The sequence below is a fragment of the Sesamum indicum genome, linkage group LG9, assembly GCF_000512975.1.
Source record: "Sesamum indicum cultivar Zhongzhi No. 13 linkage group LG9, S_indicum_v1.0, whole genome shotgun sequence".
NCBI classification, from domain to species: domain Eukaryota; kingdom Viridiplantae; phylum Streptophyta; class Magnoliopsida; order Lamiales; family Pedaliaceae; genus Sesamum; species Sesamum indicum.
Genome location: NC_026153.1, coordinates 2,463,511 through 2,487,483, shown reverse-complemented (window position 1 = coordinate 2,487,483; position 23,973 = coordinate 2,463,511). Strand labels below are relative to the sequence as shown.

At 35.6% G+C, this 23,973-nt stretch overlaps 1 protein-coding gene across 1 annotated transcript; it reads left to right on the top strand.

Annotated features, from left to right (window-relative positions):
* On the top strand, nucleotides 1,086-23,789 carry LOC105170330 (tRNA ligase 1). The gene is made up of 27 exons (XM_011091050.2): nucleotides 1,086-1,516; nucleotides 2,127-2,615; nucleotides 2,876-2,926; nucleotides 3,126-3,208; nucleotides 4,149-4,248; nucleotides 4,653-4,731; nucleotides 5,162-5,285; nucleotides 6,964-7,070; nucleotides 8,685-8,813; nucleotides 9,720-9,784; nucleotides 9,892-10,056; nucleotides 10,412-10,572; nucleotides 10,699-10,730; nucleotides 13,223-13,395; nucleotides 14,136-14,215; nucleotides 14,795-14,860; nucleotides 14,942-15,228; nucleotides 16,733-16,840; nucleotides 17,466-17,563; nucleotides 17,901-17,961; nucleotides 19,068-19,144; nucleotides 19,245-19,316; nucleotides 19,401-19,477; nucleotides 20,711-20,791; nucleotides 20,989-21,091; nucleotides 22,603-22,761; nucleotides 23,092-23,789. The coding sequence occupies exons 1-27, from the start codon at nucleotides 1,367-1,369 to the stop codon at nucleotides 23,482-23,484; spliced, it is 3,570 nt and encodes a 1,189-aa protein (XP_011089352.1). The 5' UTR covers nucleotides 1,086-1,366; the 3' UTR covers nucleotides 23,485-23,789.

Below are 23,973 nucleotides of genomic sequence, written 5' to 3'. Positions count from 1 at the left end.
CTGATTTTGCGACATTGCATTTTAATTCTGTAATTATATCAATTCCATATTTTAACTTTACAATTTGTTAGAATTGTAAATTCATCCTTCAACCTTTTCAAATTACACTATTTACTCATCAACTACAAGCGGATATGAAATGCAGACTATAAATTTTGTTAGTAGAATAAGTTCAATTTATTTTTATGTTCCAAATACTTTTGTTACTCATTAATTATGTCAATTTAACTTTTAAATTATTATTTATTTTATACTTTAAAATTTTAAATATTTATTTATTTATTAATAAATATAATTTCATGGTGCTTGGGTAGGGGATACTAATTTAAATATAATAAAATGGACATATTAGGAATTACATGATTGTTTAACTTATTTTTACCAAAAACTATTCAATGAATTTCTTTTTTAGATTTTATTTAAATTTAATTAAATAAGTAGATAATTGTTTAACTTTGCCTAAAAACTTACATAATTTAGCTTTATTTTACATCTAATACACTTTTATTATTATTATTTTTTATTATAATATTTTAAATTTAAATAAAATAATAAATTTTGACTAACATACTGACTTATTTATTAGGTAGAAGCAAACCATAAAGATGTTAGATATAATTTTGTCAAAAAAACACAGAAAGTTCACATGTAATTTCACTAAATCTCAAGGGAGCGGAGTATAATTACTCCTAATCGTTATATTTTCTATTATTTAATTTGTTTTATATGCCACATCCACCATTATATATATAAAATATTATATTTTTATAAAATTTTCTGTAAATTATTTTTTGCTACCCAAATTCTATTATTTTTATATTTTATTATATAATTTTTTACAATAAATTATAATTTTTTTTGTTGGAAAAAACATTAAATGCACTATAGATATAATATTTTATTCATATTGTTTTTTATAAATACAATGCATGTGATATTTTTTTTAATTAAAAAATAATTATATATAATAAAGTACATATTTTATAAAATTAAGATGATAAGTTAATTTAAATAAATAAATAAATAGATGGCGGACTATTAGAAAATTTTAATTATGAACCTTGCGAAAAATCCGGCATTTCTAATTTGTGCACACGTCGTTCGATGGAGAGGCCAACAGAGTAGAGAAGCAGAAACTCCACAACAGAGCCCGTCAGTTGCTCCCTCACCTCTGCATGCCATGGACTTTTGATTCGTCGATTATTCAAACTCGCGATTCGGTCCGCGAAAGATCATCATATCTAAGCGAGGCGGTGTGATTTGTAAATTACGCCGAAGCCCTCCCCCCATCCCTGTTTGATTCCGTCCATTTCTCTCTATCTCTTTCTATATATAGATATCCTTTTCTCCATTGCTCTTCTGTTGAATGTCGGTTTCGCAGAGAACCCTCTGCGGCTTAGCTCATACTTTGTGTTCTCGCTCGCCCTATTCTTCCAGAAGGTTCTTTTGCTTTCGCCCTTTCCCAGTCACACTCAGTCACTCGTCTGTTTCACACTCGACCATGCCCCGCAACCAGGTAATCTACTGTGTGTGTGAGTTTTGGTGTGAAGGATTGGGGGCATGGGTGTTTGAATGTTGTAGCATATATTGTTTTGTGAAATTCGTGGTGTTGTCGTACGTGGATGTTCTGCTTTTGATTTGTTATTGTTGGATACTTTTTTATTTTTTCCGCAACCGGTGGAGGATCGTTTTGCGCTGGCAAAGGGATGTCACGAGTGCTGGTGTTGATGATTATTAGGTGATTCTTTATTGTCTGTGATGTTCGGTTAATAATTAGAGTGTTGTGTTATCTTAAGCTTTTTGGTCAGTGATTTGCTGTTGGATTGGTCTGAAATCGGCAGTCTCATCAATGCAGGAGTTTGGAATTTGTTTCCAATATTTTTTACCTTTTGTATGTGGTACGTCTGAATTGTTGGGGGCTTGAGAAGGTGGGCAATCTGATTAATATTTCCACTGCGTCTTACATTCTTGTTTCTGGTGTACCCGACTAACCTTTACTGAACTTAGTCCTTGCAAGTCATCTTGCTTTAAGTATATTTTGCTTGAAATTGCTCTCTAGTCTTAGCTGGTTGTCTCTTCCCACTAAGCCGTGCCAGTGGTTATTGGATTTATATTTTGAAATTCAGCGACGGGGAGGTTCCATTGGACCAAGATGGGTAGAGAAGCCGAAATTCAATACGCCATCTACACCGACATCGGTGTCGGAGGCTTTCTCAAATGCAACTACTGAAGCTGTAACTGACAGGCTTAATACACTGAGTGTTGCAGAAAGCAAAGTGCAGTCTCCTGTTTCAGCACCATCCATACAGTTCGGGAGCTTGGGCGTATCAAATCATGGACATGTTCACGAACAAAAAGCTCAATGGAAACCTAAGGCATATGGAACAGTGACTGGAGGTACAGCTGTAGAAACCAGTACAGCTCCAGTTGATCAAACGACAGCCTTGGGGAATGGAATCCGGTCGGAATCCAATGGGAAACCAAATCCTATTTTGAGTAAGCTGTTTAGTGGTAAATTGTTGGATAACTTCATCGTGGACAACTCAACATATTCACTTGCCCGAGTTAGAGCGACTTTTTATCCAAAATTTGAAAACGAGAAGACTGATCAAGAGGTAAGATATCTCATCTTTTCTTTTGGTTATCCAGATAAAACAAGATGCAGAGTATAGTAGCTTGGTGACAAGTTTGAGGTGATCTGTTGACATTGAGATTTATTCATTGTTTCAAGTGAAAGTTTCTATTTAAATGCCTTGTGTTATTAGTATAACATGGGTCATCCTGTAACTTAATTCACCAGAAGTGGAAGTTAATATCTTGATACAACCATATTCGAGGGCCAAAATTACATGTGCAACTTCTTTAAATGTCACAGGTCAGGACAAGGATGATAGAGGTGGTTTCCAAAGGCTTAGCTACATTGGAGGTGGGACAATTACCTTCCTCTGCAAGCTTTTCATTGCAGATCATTACAGACCAATTTTTGGTTAATTTAATATTGTTTTGCATCTTCCTGTCCCTCTGTTTGCTATCACCCAATTAGTTGTTTATGTACAATATCCGACTCCTTTTTTGGCTTCACCATATTCATTTTAGGACTCTTAGTAACTTTGACAATTCTTCAGGTTTCGCTCAAGCACTCTGGGTCACTTTTCATGTACGCTGGACATGAGGGAGGAGCATATGCCAAGAATAGCTTTGGCAATATGTAAGCCCATTGTTTGATGGTCCTTGCTGTCCTTCACTTTCTCTTTTGCCATTCTCTCTGATCATGGAGTTGTGTGATGATGCAAACTTTTGTAGTATTCCGTGTTGTTGCTCATTACACTTGGCTTTTGCAATGATTATGAAATTTCACTGTTGACTGCTAAGTACTGATTTATCTAAACTGGTACAGTCATAGGGGAGTTTTTCTCTTTTGACAGTAGCAAGAAATTTAACATTAACTCAATATTACTAACCAGTTTATGGAAGGAATCTGGGCTACTGTTTTCCACTATAATGAATCCCATTTTCCCATGCACATGTAGATAAATAAAAGTAACAGAACTCTTTGAATTGTGAACTTAGTTATGAATGCCCGACTCCTTAGTGATTCCAGTTCCTGGACCATGACAGTAGTCTGACAAGGTGATTCTAACTGGAAATTCTTTCTGAACTACTATTAGCAGATTCCGTATTAATTCTGCCAACAGCTGCTTCAAGTAATGCTTCTTGTGTATTAGAACATTGGTTCTGAGAACCCAGTTAGAATGCGAAAGACAACCCCCACCCATCCTAAAAGGAAAATACGCCCAAGAAGATAAAAGTTCCATTGGATGTGAAAAAGTTAAACTGTAATTTAATATTCAAGCTCTACCTCGAACAACAAAGGGCGCCTAAGCCCGAAAGGAATGAAGAACCACAAGCCTTGCATTCCAACATGACAAGTTAGTAACTCTTGGTCATGTTGCTCATGTCTCAGATTATCTAGTTGCTTCAAGTGGGCCCGCCTGAAACTCTTTAACCATGCAATAAGTCTGAGTTTAACTTGTGCTTAACAATTAGGTGATTTGAGCTGTGAGATGGGTGCATATTCTCCTAATTGCACTTGCTGCATTTCCTTATGTTTTGCTGAAGTTTTCTGAGCAACATGCACGTACCTGCAGCTACACTGCTGTCGGTGTCTTCGTACTTGGACGCATGTTCCGTGAAGCTTGGGGTCCAGAAGCCAGCAAGAAGCAGGCTGAGTTCAACGAGTTCCTCGAGGTAAATCTGATCTGGTCATTTTAATAGTGGAGACTGCTACAACATTGAGAAGATTCTTGATGCAGGCTTGGAATTTTTCTATTTGCCTAATAGTGGTGAAGTTGAAACTTTGAACTTGGTTGGAGGTTATGGAGTGAAGTTGAGAGAATATGAGTTGTCATCATTTTCTGTAGCTGTATGGATCTTTATTCGTTTTATCTTTATGTCCAATGAAGATATCCTCTTATCTATCATGGTCTACAGAACTTTTTGGTATTGAAAACCGAATACTTCCTAACTATGCTCGAAGTATACGAGTATATGCAAAGATTTCTACACAAACATGTGGATTTTGTATGCTCCGTGTTCCTTCACTGGTTTTTCTTGCGATCTCAAAATGAACATTAACCTTTTGGTCTACTCAGCGGAACCGCATGTGCATATCAATGGAGCTGGTTACTGCTGTATTAGGAGACCATGGGCAACGTCCTCGTGAAGATTATGGTGAGGCAGAAAAAGATGTACTTTATGATCATATTCACTTTACATAAATATCCCATGAGAGTGGATATTTTAACTAGTATTTAAACACTTATCTTAAGTGCTTAAGAATCAACTTATCAAATATGCCAGTTTTCTGGTATTTTCCTTGACATGCTTACATCATTGAAAGATTTGTTGTCTTTGGGCTCTATTAACTGTCTGTTTTATTCCTTTCAGTGCTCTCTCTTTCAGAAGTATAGAAAATTGACTTTTAGTTCACATTGTGGGAATTACACAATTAAGAATGCGTCATTGTTTAGCGTTCTTCATTTTATATGTTGGAAATTACCTGAAACTAGGAATGGAATATTTTGTCGTAAATTGTTTTCAAATTTATGCATGAATTTTGGTTGTGTGTGCCTCGGCTGATACTTTTTTCTATGTTTGGCAGTGGTTGTGACTGCAGTAACTGAGTTGGGATGTGGAAAACCAAAATTTTATTCAACTCCTGATGTTATCGCATTTTGTAGAAAATGGCGCCTACCAACAAATCATGTGTGGTTGTTCTCAACAAGGTGATTTTTGGTGTATTAATGTAATGAAGTGATTTTGTTTCCTGAGATTGCACCATGAGTTTGATTTGGAAGCTTGTTAGTCGATGACCGACTGGTTTCCCTTAAATTTTTATCTGTTCATATAGTGAAGTGCCTGTTCTTGCTTGGGAATTGTTGATATGGTACTTTTGGGTTTAGATTACTAACAGGATGAGTTTGATCCACTAAAATGAGACTTAGATGCCAAAATGCCCCTGGTTGGACAAAGAAATAAGGCTACTCCTTTCGTGCAGAATTAAGGCCGGTCTAATTCTTTTGAATTTGGTCTAGGTTTCGCCTGCTAACTAATGGCTCATGACCATAGTTTCGCCTGCTAACTAATGGTTTCAACAAATTTGGTTAAATCATAGTTTACATGCTGCAGTGTTGTCATTGTCGACCATTTGCACTAATTTATATTTCCAAATAGGATGTATCCCATGGACACACGAGTATCCAATTTGTAGGATTTCCATTTCCTTTTCCTATTCTGAAGTAAATTATCCTATATGATCCCAAGGTTTTCCCTATCCATGTTTGAGAAGAACAGCAGGACTTATCCAAAGTTTAGAAGCCAAAGCAATTTCAAAATCTGGTAGTAACGTTGAGCTAAAATAAAGTTGTATGGTTACCATTGTATTTTTTAATTTTGTCCGGTTAATCGTTTTTTAAGTGCAAACTTATTGGAATAATCATTCACCGACAATAGAATCGTGAAAGAACCACCATTAAAGAAGAAAATAGAAAGAAGATAAGTTAAGCTGGGTGGATTTGTTCTGTTACGCCTTCTGTACTCTTTCCTAAAGTCTATTGTAAAATGATTGTGGTGCAAGATCTTTTCAAGTTCTTTAAACCCTTTTGTTCACAAGTTTATCTACTTTTGTTCATGATGCTGACTTTTCTTTTCTGTTTGAAGTACTAGAGCCATCGTTATTGGCTATAAATAACTATATTATAAATGTGTATACATGTACAATGGTGTAAGATGTCCTCTAGTTACTTTCTTAGCAACTCAATGTAGATGTAATTGAAAACATGTAGTACGGGAGGAGTCCAGGTAGTTTGTAAGCTAGTGGAGATAGTTCTAGACTTAGCATTGAGGCTGAGATCCTATGAAGTTAATAGTGGTTAATTACACTTATACCCTCTCTCTAAATGTGAAATAACAATTCCCCCAAAGAAGTTTCAAAATTATACTCACACCTTCTCCAAAAGTTTTCCGTTTACAACTAACTCCTTCTGTGGTTTAGACGGAAAATGCTCACGTCAATTTTCCATTTTAACCCTCGTCCAACATCCCCTAGTAATATTTTGTGCTTGAAAGGGGTAACTATAATATATATAAAGTCAAAAGGATGTAATAGTAATAAAATATTGTTTTGAAATATAGCCATTGGATACAAAGTAGGTGTTCATGAATGGAAAAACTAGTTATCTTTTGGTGCTTTTTTTACTTCCTATATTCCTATATATGGGGTGGGTTTAATACCATTGTTGCATCTATTCTTTGTAAATGTCCGAACAAGTACTTCATGTAGCGCTTCAAGAAATTGAATGCAATTTTGTTTAAATTGTTGAGTTTATTGTTACCTTTGTCCTTGCTCTACTGAAAAATTAAGACCTAAATTCTTATGCATTTGTATGGTGTCTTCATTTTCAGAAAGTCGGTAACATCATTTTTTGCTGCTTATGATGCACTTTGTGAAGAGGGAACAGCGACATCTGTATGTAAGGCACTTGATGAAATTGCAGATATATCTATACCTGGTAAGATTTATTCAGATTGAAAATGGGACTTCTCCTAACTATTTAAAGCCATTATTTTTCTATCAAATAATCATGTAGTTTTAGCTGACTATGGTCCTATTATTACTTTGAGTGAATTTTATGTGGTTTGGTTGTTAAGAGTGTTATTTTCTATTTGATGTACTCTGCTGATTTCACCATTGCCAAGCTAGGCTATTAAAAAACTTTTATCATCTATCATTGCCACTAATGCATCTTCTTCTATTCAGAATCTTTTCCTACTATGTCCTGGCGCTTCCACTTTATGAAAAATGCTGAGGGGGCAATTCATCCTTTTAAGATTTTCTTTTTCAAAATTATATAAAATATGTCTTCAGTATTCAATTGTGTACTGCACAGTTTTTTGTATTAATATATACCCAAACCACCTTCGCCTCTTATACCACTCTTGCTATTTCTCATCCTTTTTCGCGTAATCGTGTCACTAGCTTTTGGTGTGACTCTTAATCAAGCCTGTGGCCCTTGACACCCCCGATGTTCAGTGTTCCGTGGCTTCATCAAGTTCTAACAATTAACTTATAATTTTTTTATCTATTTGTGAGCATATATTGTCTCAGGATACGTAATATGTGATATTTCTGTTTTATTGTTTATAAACTTATATTGAGATTTGGTGATCGCCATGAATTAATCTAAAGATAATAAGAATAATGATGGTTGAACAATTTCACTTATTTTCATTGATATTGCATTATATGTATGTCTAAATTGAGATCGATTACTGCGTGGTTTAAAAAATTCTTCTTTTATTTTTGTATAATCGAAAGATATAAAAATTTAAATTTTCGATCATCATATTTTAAAAATGTATTTTAATGATCATTCTCATTTTAGTTTTAAAAAATAGCTTATGCTTATCCATTTTATTAAAATCAATATATTATATAATTCAATCGAAAAAAAAATATCTGGACAAATATGTTTCAAAATGGCGTACTATGAGTATTTGTTGAATTCTTTTAATAATTTATTAATATTTTTTATTTGGTAAATATATAACTATACAGAACTATGTATAAGGATTTAGGTAATTTGATGTATATTTTCTATACTTTTTCTACTTATGTGACTACCAAACTAATATCAGATTTATAGTAAAGATATTATGAAGTATATATTCATAAGATCAAATTATTGTAGCATATGGTTTTTAACACAATCACAAAACACTTTTTGTAATTAATATTTATTATTATATATTTATAATGATGTATTTGTATTGAAAAAAGTAAAATGTTGAAAATAAAAAAATGAGCAACGAACTCGGTTCGCAAGCTCGAGCTCAAAATGGTGTACTTGAACTTGAGCCTGATATTCTGCCAGTCTCGGGTTGAGCTCAGCTGGTTTGCACCCCTAGTCTTGACAATATTCCCATATTTTCCCCTCCTTAATAAATTAGAATCAGATATTAGTATGGAGCTGGTATTTTTTGCTTTGCTTTTTGTTTCTTTGCCCCCATTCATTCCTGTCTTCAACGTCCAGGGTAGATATAGCAAGTGCTGCTTTATGTTTCATATGTATGTTTTATGAGAAGTAGTTGCATGTAAAAGCTGACTTTCTTTATTTTACCTGCAGGATCAAAAGACCATATAAAGGTGCAGGGTGAAATCTTGGAAGGTCTAGTGGCTCGAGTAGTAAGCCATGAGAGCTCAGAACATATGAAGCAGGTTCTTAGGGACTATCCTCCACCACCGTTGGAGGGAGGTAACTTGATTTTATTCAATTTACCCTTCTTATTTACAGAAAATATAATAGAGTCTTTGATATTCGAGTTTTTGTGATGTCATCATTCTCTGTTTGGGCCATAATCCAAAGTGAAGGGCGAAAATATGAGCATATATTCACTGTTTAGGCCATAATCCAAACACACTAGACAAGTAGGTTCCAAAAGTATCATGAATCTGAGCTCTTAAAGAATCGGTTATTTGTCCTACCTCCTTCCAGTAACTTTTGTACCGCCCTTCGGTGAGCTGTCAGTTTTAGTTCTCATCGGTAGGGAACTCTTGTTTATTGAGTCTGTCGATGTTCTTATTTATAAACTCGGAGAGTGTATGATGGATATCATGAGTGCAACTTGCGATTCGAAATGCTGTTGTCTCTTTTTTTACAAAATGCTTTGTGTATCATGTGGAAAGGTTTAGATTGGATTTAAACTTTCAGTTATCTTCTTGGGTGCAATTGTAAAGAAAAGGACGAGTTAAGATGTTTTACTGGTTATGATTAGCCTGATGCCAAGAACTCTGGGAAGAATTTTCTCCATAGTATTAATCTGTCCTGATAACAGCAACATTTGTATTTGCTCTAATCTTTATAAAAAAACAGAGGGTTCAAGATTTTTTAGAATTTTTGTTATGATTAACTGCTTTTATAGTTCCTAGTTCAATGAGAGAACAATTGTCGTTGGCATCAATCTGGAGCATTGGAAATTCTTATTTTTTGTCTTTCGTATTATGGGTTGTCAAACATGAGTGATATCTTTGGTGCTTCCAATTTCCTATATGTTTTCTATCCCTCCTTTCTGACATATATGGTGATACCACATACTTATCCTACTGCTGGTCTGATTATTTCTTGGTTTTGTAAACTTAGTATCTACATATTGTATTTCAGCTGACCAGCATCTTGGATCCAGTCTGCGGGAAATATGTGCTGCAAATAGAACTGATGAGAAGGAGGTGACTATGATATTTCTTCTGTAAAATATCAACTTTTACACTTACTCGTTTAGAAATTGTACTTGAAATTATTCATATTCTTTATTTTGTTTGGGCATAATTTACAGCAAATAAAGGCACTTCTTGAGAGTGTTGGTACCTCCTTCTGCCCAAATTACTTGGATTGGGTTGGAAGTGAGGGTGCTGATTCTCGTTCAAGAAATGCAGATCGATCTGTACTGTCAAAATTTCTACAAGCGCGTCCTGCAGATTCTTCCACTGCTAAAGTACAGGTAGGCTATTCTCATTGTTCAATGTATTACTGATTTTCAAATTGAGATAGTTGCAAAGATAAATCTAGAAATGTTAAATGCTTACCTTTAAGTATTTGTTTGACCAATGCTGCATTTTTCATTTTTACTTGACAATTCTGAGGGTAGGGGAGTGGCACAACTATCTCTCAGCTGGCTGATGTTTTTCCTTGTTAGCTTTCGAACAATGTATTGTATTGTCCTCGCTAGATGAGAGGATTGATAGTTTCTGCAATTTGTAGGATTTTGTTGTTTGTTTATGTTGGTATTCTCTAGTATCTTGATATATGATTGTCTTCTAGTTCAATGATGTTAACATTATTAATCTTTTCATCAGGAAATAGTTCGTCTGATGAGGGAGAAACGTTTCCCAGCTGCATTTAAGTGTTATCATAACTTTCACAAGATCAACTCTGTTACAAGTGATGATCTTCATTTTAAGATGGTTATTCATGTCCACAGTGATTCAGCTTTCAGACGGTATCAGAAAGAGATGAGGTCCAATTATGAAATCTATATATCTATTATAAATGCCTTCGTTTATCCACATAAGACAAATTTGGCCATTGTATGCCAGTGTGCCTAGCCTGTGGTTTATTTACTAAGAAAGATGGTATATTGCAGGTACAATCCAGGATTATGGCCACTTTATCGAGGTATATATTTCACTTGTCAATCTGGAGAATGTATCTCTGTATTCATTACTTATTGTTCTTCAAAGTGTATATGTAGAACTCATGTGGAGCATTGTATCACTTGTTAACCATCCTATGAGTTTCCCATATAACTAATGTACAACAGTCAGGGCCTTGCTTGTTGCAGTATTTTATGATAGTATTTGATATGCTGCTTCACCTTTTCATTGGCATATATACTTTTTCTGTCATCATATAAATGCAGCACCTTGATATGAAACGATGACAACTTATAGGCAATATTTGCTTGTGTAACACTTTTGACAACTACTTCAGTATTGGTGTACTGCTTTACCTTTTGGTTGACATATTTACTTTTTTTGTTGACATATAATGGCAGCACACTTTAATATGAATAATGACAACATATAGGCAATATTTGCTCTTTTAACACTTTCCACAACTATGTTGTACTCCCAATGGTTTTGATACTGTCAGACTATTGCTAATTGCTGCCCCAATTGCCTAGACTTATATATCCCAATGTTTTGCCATGGAGTGATGAAAACATGTACTGCATTGCTTTACAGACCCAAGCTAGCCATCTAACATGTCCTCAATAAGGAGATCTTTGAAATTGGTGGACTGTTTAGGGCTTACAACAGCGTGAGACAATTTGACAACCAACAGCAGACTTATTGTCAGCTGATGCTGAGTAGAGCAGGTAGCGACAGACCATGTATATACCAAAACGGGGACAGGCCATCTGTTGGCTAAAACTGAAAACAAATCCTTTTGGTCTCATTTGTCTTGTACTTATTCTTGATGGATTAGTTTTGTTGTCTTGAGGTTTCACCTCTTTCGTAATCACTGCTTTTATGATGATGTCTAGTGCGGGAACTTGTTATTATGTTGTTTTATAGTTAATTGACAACTATTTCATATCTTCCAAATGACCGAAAGGAAAATTGCTGCATCTGATCACATCTAGTGCAGGATTATCAATTTTGTCATGAATAACAAGTGAGATATGTGACTTTCAAATGGCTGAAAGACATGATGTACTGATCCTGTGATGGAAAGTTTTGGTGTTAGGAAAATTCAAGGTTTTGATGATTTTAAATAATAGTCTGAACTTGAGAACTGGTGATGAATTAGATCTACAATATAATGCATAGCAATTCATATTTTTGTTTGGAACTTGTTTTTTGTTATTTAGTTGGTGATATTTTGTTATCAAGTGTGTCTGTTTTTTTAAATCTAATATTGGTGCCTTTTTTCTTAATTTAGTTTCCTGACATTCGGCAATGTGTTCTGGCAGTTATAGATCACCAATACTAGTTAAGTATCAGCTGATAATCTTAGGTGATATATCTTGAGATGCCGATAATAGTTTTCCATATTGTTACCACTACATCACGTTGTATAGACATAAATTTGTAACAAGGACATGCAGTCGTCCTTGGGCATCCTCTTAGTGGACCAAAATTTGGCTATCCATTTGCCAAACAGTTTGCAACATACACTGGTACTCTTAATTCTGTGGTATTAAGCCTTGAAAGGGACATGACGAGTCTGTTCTGTTGGAGAAAACAGGATAAGGTGTTGTGTGCTACCATAAGAAAGTGTTGTAGCTTGTCACTTTACCACTAGGTCCAGTATTCTCTTGTGAAGTTAGTTATTGTAGGTGAAAATCATCTGCCTAAGCTTATATTTGGTCAAGATAATGACTGAATGGAATTTCTCTCCTTGTGAATCTACTTATTGTAGGTGAAAAGTTTCCGACTGAGCTGATATTTGGTCAAGATAATGACTGAATGGCATCTCTCTCCTTTTGTTTATAAAGGGCTGATATTCTGTAGAATAGTGGCTTATCATATGAATATGCTCGTACTCTCCTAGTGGTAGCAAAATTTCTGATGACTTTCTAGAATCATGCAATTTCTTAGAAACTATGTTTGATGAAAATATGAAATTGCATTTTTGTACTATGCTCATTTGGAAGAGTCATGCACTGGAATGTGCCATCTAAATAACTGAACCTTTCTGTTGGCACTCTTTATTGCCCTGTGAAATCTATAATGATTTTTCTCTGTGATTCTCACTAGAATGTCTTCTTTGTTGGTGGCTTTTGATGCTGTACACTTGCTTTAATATTGGACAAGAAAGAGCTCCAGTATAGCAGCTTGGTTATGTCAGGTTTAAAGGAAAATGGGAAAATTGTATAACATGTTTTCATACAATCTCTGGTGGGATCTCTAGTAGGAAGGGCCTAGTTGCAAGTTTTGCTAAAACAGAGAAGGCATTTTGAGCAGAACCTCATAACACTTAATTACTTCGCCCCATAGAGAGAGAGAGGAGGGATTAGTTGTTCCCTTGCTTCTCTCTCCATTATCTGATTCTTTCTTATTGTTGATCACTTACTTATTTTGGTTTTTCTGAACTGTTTCCTTGTTGCTAACATATGATAACAACTTCAGAAATCAGCTTACACGTGTTTCATGCTTTTCCAGGTTTTTTTGTCGACCTAAACTTATACAAGGCTAATAAGGGGAGGACTGGGGAGTTATCCAAGGAAACCAATGCTTTACCAGAAACTGGTGGAGCAAATGGTGAATCTGGAAAAGATGATTTAGCTGATGAAGATGCAAACCTGATGATCAAGTTGAAATTTCTGACGTATAAGGTATGAGATGCGTTGGCTCGCAGTCATATACTGTTCAGTTATTTTGGTCATATATGAGATCAATTTTATTTTCCTGTTTAAGATGTTATCTACAGTTATGTGGCCGAGGGATGATTTTAAGCCATACTTTTATCCCTTAACAAATGGTGCAATTTAGCTGTGACTGGGAGTAAAGGCTTGCTGCCCCAGAAAATGCATAACCTGCTAATATGACTTATTCTCCTCAAGACAATAACAACTTGCTGAAAAATGAAAAATGAATGGGATGAACTAAAAAACTCCAGCTGTGGTGTCGACAGACTGAAGTTGGGTTTTAATTCTAGCTCTGATTTCTGAGATAAAACTCAGCTGAAAGTGAGTAATGAACATAACAGTTGTAGAGAAAGAGATCTGATTAATTACTTGTATTTGGTTATATGACTTAGCTGAAAGCGAGTAATGATATTCTTGTACTTGTTCAAATATTGGATTTTAAGTTAGATACTCATCTTCTATCTATTTTGTCTTTATGATATTTGGTTACTGATCTATAAATCTCAGAAGACAAACAATAGAGAGGGAATAATCTTGAAATCAAGCATCCAATACTCACATAATAAGAATAGATGGTTATATTGATTCATAATCAGCTCATACACTGCACCTGCTGACAGTTTCGGGACCTGTCACTCTACGAGGTTCATTAGCAAGTGATGGATGGATTAGTTTTATTCTTAAATTTCAACTTTTAAAATATGCAGATAAGGACCTTTTTGATTCGGAATGGCTTACCCATCCTTTTTAAACAAGGTGAAGCTGCATACAGGACCTACTACCTGAGGTTAGTTTCCTATAGCACCACATTTAAGGGGTAACTATAATATGATACTTTCCCGTCTTAAGGTATTGTGTGTGTGTGTGCTATTTGACAGCAATACTGAAAAATGTTGGAAGATGCTATAGATGAATGCAAATTTGTCTTCCTTGTTTGACTAGTTTTATTGCCTTGAGTGTATTCTGCTTCTCGTCTCAGTGTTATAGAAAACTTCTCCAGATATTTTTAGCACAATTATTGTTATTTAATGTCCAAATCCAGGTAAATTCACGTGAGAGACTAATTAAGGACCAGTTTTTTGTGATGTATCATGTAAGCATTTGCATCTACACTAGCAATTCAACTTTGTATTGATATTGAGAACTACATCATCTGTTTCTTAGGGACTTCTTATTTCTTTCAATTTTTTTTCCAAATTTCAAGATGCTGTAATCCATGCAGTACCTCTAATGATGTGCTCCATTCCGAGTTCATCTAATAAAGGAGACGTGTACTGAAACTAATCAGAAGTATTGTCTTCTAAACAAATATGGTGGCATGCCCAGTCCTCTTACTGTATCTATAACTGTTCTGTTTCCATTCCAGGCAAATGCAGAAATGGAATACATCACCTGCAAAGCAAAGAGCACTCAGCAAGATGCTGGATGAATGGTATTTCTGGATTTCTCTTGGCATTCCTTTGGCTTTGAGGTCGTCATATTGTATTTAATTTGTTTTTTTGCCTCTGTCAAGGGCTGTGTTTATACGGAGAAAATATGGATACAAGCAGCTTCCATCATCCACATACCTTAGTGAAGCCGAACCATTCCTTGAACAGTATGCAAAGCGCAGTGCACAAAATCGGGCTCTGGTGGGAGCTGCTGGAAGTTCGGTTAGAGCTGAAGATTTCATGGCCATTGTTGATGGAGGAGATGAAGAGGGTGACCTGGAGCCCGTGAGAGATGTAATACCTTCACGTCTGACTCCCACAGTGAAGGAAACCATTAGGAAAGACGAGGGGCTAATCGTCTTCTTCCCTGGTAGGAGTTATGCTAGACTCCTGCACTCTTCCTTATATGCTATTATTTCACTTCACTTGTTTGATCTGCTGAGAATGAATTAAGTGTCAAGCATTGTGATTATTGATAGCCATTTTCAAGAAAATTAGCTGCATAGAGTCTTTGAAGGGGTGAGTTCTAATGAGGTGTCCACTTGAACCAGTTATATAGGGAATTTGGAACATTATCACAAGTGTAAGAAATTTAGCTGTTTAAGATACCAAACCACAGCAAACAAGTTCTAATGAGGGATTTCATTAGAAGATTTCTTGTGGGAGACTTAAGTGTAAGAAACCAATGTCAACTCTGTCCCTGTGGTATCTTACTCCTTGAATTTATTTATCTCATGAGGCATATCAAGAGGCGAAAAGGTTGTTCCATGAGATCTGCACTTCCACATACATTATTTTCTCCCAAACATCGATCGGTTTATCATGTTAGGATTATATGTTAAAGTTCAACTCATCTTACATGCTATCAATCCCTCTGTCTTTTATGTTCTCCAACACCAGGAGTCTTTGTTTTGGTGCATGTTAAGGAAAATTTTTATTTGGAGAAATCTCCCTTTAAATACTCTAAATAATTTCTTAGGCATGATGCATTCCATAGTTTACAGACAACTTATAAATTTCCTGTGCTTACCTTCTTTGATCAGGATTTTCCATTTATCATCTTTTTGCATAGGCTTGGCTGTATAGGTGCAGCCTAATTGTGTAGTAGAAACATGCTAGGGATTCTCTTATAAGATTTCTGCTGCACCCTGCCACACGCAGCTTATAATAATCCGTGGATTGCAGCTGTAACTTTCAGAAATAAAATTGGACACGTAATAGAAACAGGAAATGAAATGAAGAATGGAGGGGGTAGTTAGAGAAAGATGAAGGGCCTATAAGGAAGCAAGGGAAGAGAAGAAGATGACAATGATGATGACACTAAACATGATTAGGATGCTGATTAGTAAAAGGTCAAGTTTTTTCAGGTATTAGCTGCCATCAGATATGATAAACTCGCATTACTGCTATCAGGTGACTAAATTTGACACTCCGCTTCCATTTGGCAAACTTACTAAGGCCCAGCTTTAAAAGTTTTCATTTCTTACAACAAAAAGGTTATGCACATTCTGAAATAAATTCAGCCTAATCTTAGTTTTTTGACTTGAAACTAGCTAACATAAATAATTCTGGTGCAGAACAACACAAAACATCACTGTTATAGTAACCCTAGCATTGTTTGTCCTACGTCTAATTTTTGAAACCTTTATACCCTAGAGTGCATGCAGAAATTAAAGAAGCATACATGTAAAGCATTTACTCATGTTTCCTCTTGGCAACGGCATCATTCTTTGATTTTTTTGTGTTTTCCTTATCTTCCCCCTTCCCCAACAATATTGAACTGAACAAGGATCATCATGTGCCTGATGTTTGTCCAGTTTCCTTCATTCCAACTCTTGTATTTTCTGACCTGCAGCATAATTGCCGATTTTTAGGAATACCTGGTTGTGCTAAGTCAGCACTTTGTAAAGAGATACTGAATGCTCCTGGAGGACTTGGTGATGATCGTCCAGTCCGTAGTTTGATGGGTGATCTTATCAAAGGTATTCTTCCTATTTTTTCAATAAACTCCTGTACTTATCCGACTATGCTTTTCTTGAGATTTATCTTGTAATCTTTCTGATTTTACTTAGCAGGCATACTATAAAATTAATCAACTACGATTTCTTGTGTGATTTCCACCTTTTTCTGCATATGATCTAAGCTAGGGTGATTTCTTGTTATTTTGGTGGTCAAATCATATTGCTGATTTGGTACTTGTAAACATGCCCTCTGCATCTTTCAATTCAAGTTCCCATGATGATCAACTTTCTCATATATTTGGACTACAATAGTTTATTGTCTTCTGATGAAACATAACCATCCTGTTAAAATCATACAGAGTTAACTCTCGTCTGATGAAACTTCTTGGGTGCTTGAAGGGCATATTACTCAACCGCAAGCATGAGAGATATGGCTAACGCATATCATATGCTGCAAACTCCTGAAGACCATATATCTTAGTGTATATATATATTTTAAGCTATTGATCTTTGTATTGAGAGTGAAATCATTTCTGAGGTTGTTTTCCCATGTCAAAGTTCAACAACTGTTCACTTCCTCATTCTTTCCTGGAGATTGTCTTCTGTTTTTGTACTGTAAATTCAGTTTGCCATTGTAACATTACAGGAAAGTATTGGGGAAAGGTTGCTGAAGAGCGCCGGAAGAAGCCTTATTCTATTCTGCTTGCTGACAAGAATGCTCCCAATGAAGAAGTTTGGAGCCAGGTGATATATTCATCCTTTTCATTCTTAAGCTCGCTTATGATTCTGGTGTAATAGCATCTGTGTAGTTTTTCTAATTTGTACAAAAGAAGGTTATTCACCGTAGTGCAGATTATGCTTTCCACTTCAAGAATGTTGGTAATAATACTATGCATATACAGCCTAATTTGGGTAACTCAAGTGTTGGCCAGGGTGCTGTTTCTGTTTCTGGCAGGGGAAGTATAATGAAAGCAAGATACAAGCTTTTTGTCTTTTCCTTGAAATGATTCTTCACTTTGCATTTCCCCGTACTTATAAGATTTTTTGGAGTTGCTTAATCTAGTAATATGATTTTTTGCAGATTGAGGACATGTGTCGTAGCACAAAAGCTTCTGCAGTTCCAGTTGTACCTGACTCAGAAGGTTATTTTCCTCCTGTTGATGTTTATCATCTTTGCACAAGGTTTACCTTTATGCTATCAGTTTTGTGTTTTCTTGTTTGAAAGCATTCCAGAAATGATGAGGTGAATGCTTTCCGAGGCCTGTGTTCTCAACAGTTTATTCTCTTACTGAAGATATAGTATATGATGAATCTCACTTTTTATTACCTGAAAGTAGTATGCAAGCATAAACCTTCCAGAATTCTTGTTTCAGATTTCGATAATATCTGTTACTTGTGACATTTATGAGCACCAGAGTATATTAATCATCAATTATCCCAGCATCGAAGGTGATCATATAACCTGCTTTTGGTCAAACCAAAAGTGATATGGCACGTGTTGGACCTCCAGCTGGATGTTCTATTTGGGCTTTTAGTATATCCTGTAATTTCTTAATGAGGGCATTATGATTCATATAACACAACCTAATTTGTAGGAACAATCACCATTGTTGTGCTAAAAGTTATAGGTAAAAGCAATAGTGCAACTCAAATCTTTAAACTGCTTAGTAGCTTTAGTGCTGCTTTTCAATTGCGCCCCCCCTTCCAGCTACGGATCTGTTGCCACACACGAGAGCGAACCCTTAACATTTTTGCCATACAGGCATAGCATTTATCCCTACCAATTGCTCCTAGGAATCGAACTGTGATGATAGCTCTGAAACCAATTATAGGATGAGCATATGCCATTTTGGTAAATGTTGCAATTGATAGTACTGGTACAACTCAATTCTAAATCATACAACATTCTATTCAGCATATCCTACTATGACCACATTATGAGGAATCCACTGGCCAACATGATGTGGTAAATATAGTTGAATGATATTACTGAGTGCTTTGTGATTGCTTTGGTATTTCCATCACATTCATACTTGGAAGTCCTTGTTTGGCATGTAAAGAGCCATATTTTTTGTTCCTGATATTTTCTCATTTATTTCATGCTTTTGTTCAATGTATCTTTTGCAGTCTGAGAAATATGAACCAGTCAACTGTACTTGGTCATTCTCTAAATTTTCTCATTATTTCAAATATCATCTTTGGTTTCTGTTTGGCTTATTGGTCTACTTTATCCTTGGAAAATTTGCAGGAACTGAATCAAATCCTTTCTCTCTTGATGCTCTTGCTGTTTTTATTTTCAGAGTGCTTCACCGTGATAATCATCCGGTAATAATCAATTTAGCTACTGTCTCATCTTGGCCGTTCCACCACCTCAGAAAAATTTTAACCAACAATGCTGGTTTCTGTTTTGATTTTTATCTTAAAGGGAAATCTTGACAAGAATTCTCCAAATGCTGGTTACGTTTTGTTAATGTTCTATCATCTATATGATGGCAAGGTACTGTTATTTTATGTAGTTCTGGTTTGTCATTTTGTCCCTTTCAAACTATTCTTCTTGATACCATTTTCCTGTAATCTCCAGAGTCGCAGGGAGTTTGAGTCTGAGCTAATAGAACGTTTTGGCTCACTTGTGAAGATCCCTTTGTTGGAATCCAACAGGTTTTTCATATATCCAGGATTTAACTAGTTGTGCAAGAATTGAATTCTTTTAGTGCTATAATTTGGTTTAGTATATGGTATGTGCTTTTGTTGTTATCTTTTTACAAAGTTTTATTTCAGTCTAATTTAACCTGTCAATTGTTCGTAGATCCATGCTCTCCTCTTGAAGTATTCTTATACTTTTTAGGATGAATTCAAGGATTCAACTCGCTTGGGTATTGCGATGAATATGGATTGTGATTAGAGTAAATAGCATTTTAGTAGGGTTCAATTGGAACAAGTCCATTTACATGCAGTACATGACCATGTCATGACTTGCTAAGAATGGGTCAACAGCACACCCTACTACCCAATATTCTTCTTGGTTTTGACATGAATTACATGATCCCTTAGTTAATTAGTGTCTAATTATTGGGTCAGTCCTCTTTTTAGTAGGTTTTAGTGGGCCAATAGTTGGTCCTGGCAGTTGATCGGCAGGTTAAAACCATGCGTTATGCAAGGGCCAACTAGCTAGATCCAGCGTCTCACCTGGGATCTGAGGAACGCATAGATGCAAGTTTTCTGCCTGAAAAGGATGCATCCTTTTAGCTTGAAATTATTTACCTCAAATGCATTGCATGCCATGTGGTCTATCTTTGACGAGTTTCAGTGTTATTGGAAAACTTGATCTAAACAGTGGGTAAGAGCTACGTACTGCATTATTGGGCACGCAAATGGGTTCTGGAACTGCTGAGTCGCATTGTTACGTGGCTTCACCTTATGTTGACATGATCACTAGAGTCTCATTGCTGCAATTTTTTGTTGTAGCAACTTGTCTTTCGGAATCCGAGGTTAGACATGCAATATCGTCATAGTGCAGGACCTGGAATCCAATGCTTTCAACGATATGGAAGATTATATCTGCTTTTACTATGATGCAGGCATAGCATGAAGAATGGTCCGCAAGAGAAAAAAGAGGGGATTAGATAGCAAAATAAGTATTTTGGGACTAAACTCTGCTTCCATGTTTACTATGCTCCCATTTAGGCTTGCTCTGATCTATATCTGCGCAATTGCAGTTGAATGTAGACCTAATAGATAGTCTTATGCCTTACTTGAATTTTGAAAGGGTTATCTTTTTTCTCTCTTGGCCGTATTTCATGGCTGTGGGCCTTATATGTGGAATGCTTATATCCTATTATCTTGTCATTGGTAAGGACTTACAGCTCTTTCTATTTCTCTCTGCATGTGAAGATCTCCTTTGCCAGAATGCGTTAGGTCTACTTTGGAAGAAGGAATAAATTTATACAAGCTTCATACTAGAAGACATGGAAGGTGGTCACTGCCCCATTTGTGTATTTTATCTTTTGGGTTTGAGATAAAAAACTGCATTTGTCTTTTGGGATTATTATAATGTATCCTCAACAACCTGTCTGCATATAAGAGTTCATCAATAATGTTGAGCTTGTGGTTGGCTGCTGGTTGTTGATTTAGTTTGATAATACTTCCTTCTTTCTTCATATTCTTTGTAGAATGGAGTCCACCAAAGGCACATATGCTCAAGAGTGGACCAAATGGGAGCAGCAATTACGTGATACTTTATTTGGAAATAGTGAATATTTAAATTCTATTCAGGTCAGTTTTATGGCTGTTCTTAACCAGTGATTCTATCCTCAGTATCCAGGTATCCTGGTGTCCTGGGAATATTCTTTTGACAGAAATTCTATAATAGTTATGTATACTTTGCTGTGAACCTTTAAGAAAACTGAATTTAACCACCTAAACTAGTTGAAATCTTGCACTTTACGTTACCATGGAACCCTTATTTTGGTTGAATAAATTGGAGTATTTCCAAAACTAATATGTGAGTTTTTCAACAAATTTGTAGTTATGTCTAATGGTATATTACTTTTATGATTTTTCTATGTTTTTACATATAAGACAAATTAAAAGTTAATTTTGTGGTTATTCCTCCAGTCAGTCTTATGTTATGCATAGATAATGCATGTAATTTGGATTATTTGTAGTTAGTAATAAATGGGAGATGATGATGATACCAAAGTTTTCCTTTTTAATTCTCTATATTTAAAACAACATGATATCTCTTGTCATCAAGTCAAATTCCAAGTAGCCCATATTATTCACTAGACAAATACACAGGCACTTATATATCATAACCATTAATTGGAAGTTCTATAAAAAACAATTTTTGAGTATCTATAGTGTAGGATTAGAAGAACTTGCAATACCTCCTATAGTTCTGGAGGGTGTGTGCATTTAACCTTTAAAGATGCATCCATCTTATAAATATATGATATATAAGAGTGAAGTTCGTATGCGCTACAAACAAAAAGAATAATGTATGATTAATCAATAACAATATATATGATCGCTTGATATATATAGGATAATAATTTATTTTGATTAATTAGTAAGCATTTCAATAATCATTTAACTAGTTAATTTCTTTAGTATTAATTAAATTGTTTAATATACTACAAAATTACCTAAGTTGTAGATATATATTTTTTGTATGCATGCACTTTATTGTATATAATCACATGTGTATGTATGTATAATTGAGGCAGAGATGGGCCTGCATCTTTTAGAAGAGGCAATGGCCAGTTTAATGAGAGGGACGGTGTGTCCTTCCTTAAAACGATGTTGAATTTGGTTTCATGTCTTGGGAAGACCCTTTTTTCAGAAAATGAAACCAAAGACAGCGGATATGTCCTGGTGTAGAAGTTACGTCTCAAGATTTAGGCATGCTTGTGAGTTTCACACTATATTATGACTGTAGAATTACTGACTGTACAATTATTAGCTGGTAGAAGAGCAGTGTAACTGTGACCGTTGAAATTGATCTGTTTCGGCACTGCGTCTTTGTTTGAATGAAATGGTACAAAGCAAATAGTATCACTCAAATATGCCAACTTACGAACTTGTAATGTCAAAATCTGCATCAGCTCAGTCAGTGACTAAGTTGATGATTTCTCATCTGCATAATTTTAGTGTTTATCTTTTCTGGTCTGCCACCTCTTCCTGGGAAAGATTCAGATTTTTTATCCACTTTCTATTCCTGTCAAAGATTTTCAGTTTTTTGCCCTGTTAGCTGTAGTGGTAAATCTCCTACTTTGTGGCCTCAGGTGCCTTTCAAATTTGCCGTTGAAAAGGTTCTTGAACAACTAAGAGCAATTGCTAAGGGAGACTATACAGCACCTAGTACTGAAAAACGGAGGTTCGGAGCCATCGTCTTTGCAGCTGTCAGTCTACCGGTTTCAGAAATCCTAAGTCTCCTTCAAGATGTAAGTTAATATGCACGGTTGACAGCTTGATGAACAGGAGCATAATGTGATAATGTTATTGAATTTCTACACTATGGAAGACCCAAGTGCCTATTTCATTCATCTGCTTACTCTTGACCCAAGTCTGTAATCTTTTTGGATACTATATATGTGGTGGGTAGCATAGCCACTCAAATGATGTCTGCATGTGTGTAGCTCGATTCTTGCTCTAACATTAATTTCTCTCATCCATATCTGATTTCCTGTTCTAGTTTTGTATCCAGAAAGTAGTTTCAGGTATGTGTTCTCTATCGAACTCATGATTATTTTTTATTGCTATTGCTGACACAGTTAGGTCAGAAGGATCCTAAAGTTGAAGGTTTCCTCAAGAACAAGAATCTAAATAGCAGCCTCACAAAAGCCCATGTAACTCTTGCGCACAAGAGGAGTCATGGCGTAGCTGCTGTAGCCAGTTATGGTCCGCATCTGCACCGAAATGTACCTATTCATATGAATGCACTATTATTCTCAGACAAATTGGCAGCATTGGAAGCTTCCCCTGGGGTGGTTGATGGGGAGAAAATAAATTCAAAAAATGAATGGCCACATGTAACACTATGGACTGCAGAGGGAATTGCAGCCAAAGAAGCAAATACGTTGCCTCATCTATTTGCAGAAGGAAAGGCTACTCGTGTTGAGATCAACCCGCCCATCAACATAACTGGGGTTCTTGAATTCTTCTGAGTGCTGTTAGCTCTTTGTTAGTTTAGCTCTTTTCTTAATTCGGGTACTCCAATCGTTGTTGCTTCCCACAGTTTTGTATTTGAGAGGTACGGCGTGAATGCTACTGCAAGTTGAGAGAAGTTTTGTAGCATGAGTTTTCCACTCTGGTCGTTCGATAATGATGAATATAACAAACAAAACTCTTGTTGGCTTCGTTTAGGGCTATTTTGGTTTGTCCCACAAACCAAAATAAAACTTTGTTCACCGTTTCATTGTGCGTTGTTGATGTTAATGAGAATTTCAGGCATAATGTTATTCTTGTGGAAGACATTCACGTGTTGCAATGAAAGAGTTGTGTGATTGTAGGTTGTAATTTTTCTTGAATTCAAAACAGCAGAAGAATGTATTCCTCGAAAAAAATGAATCGCAAACCCAGAGTTTCCTGTTGACAATAGAGAAAGAAAACATGTTATACTTGAACGAGAAATATATAACAATCTTTTAAAACGT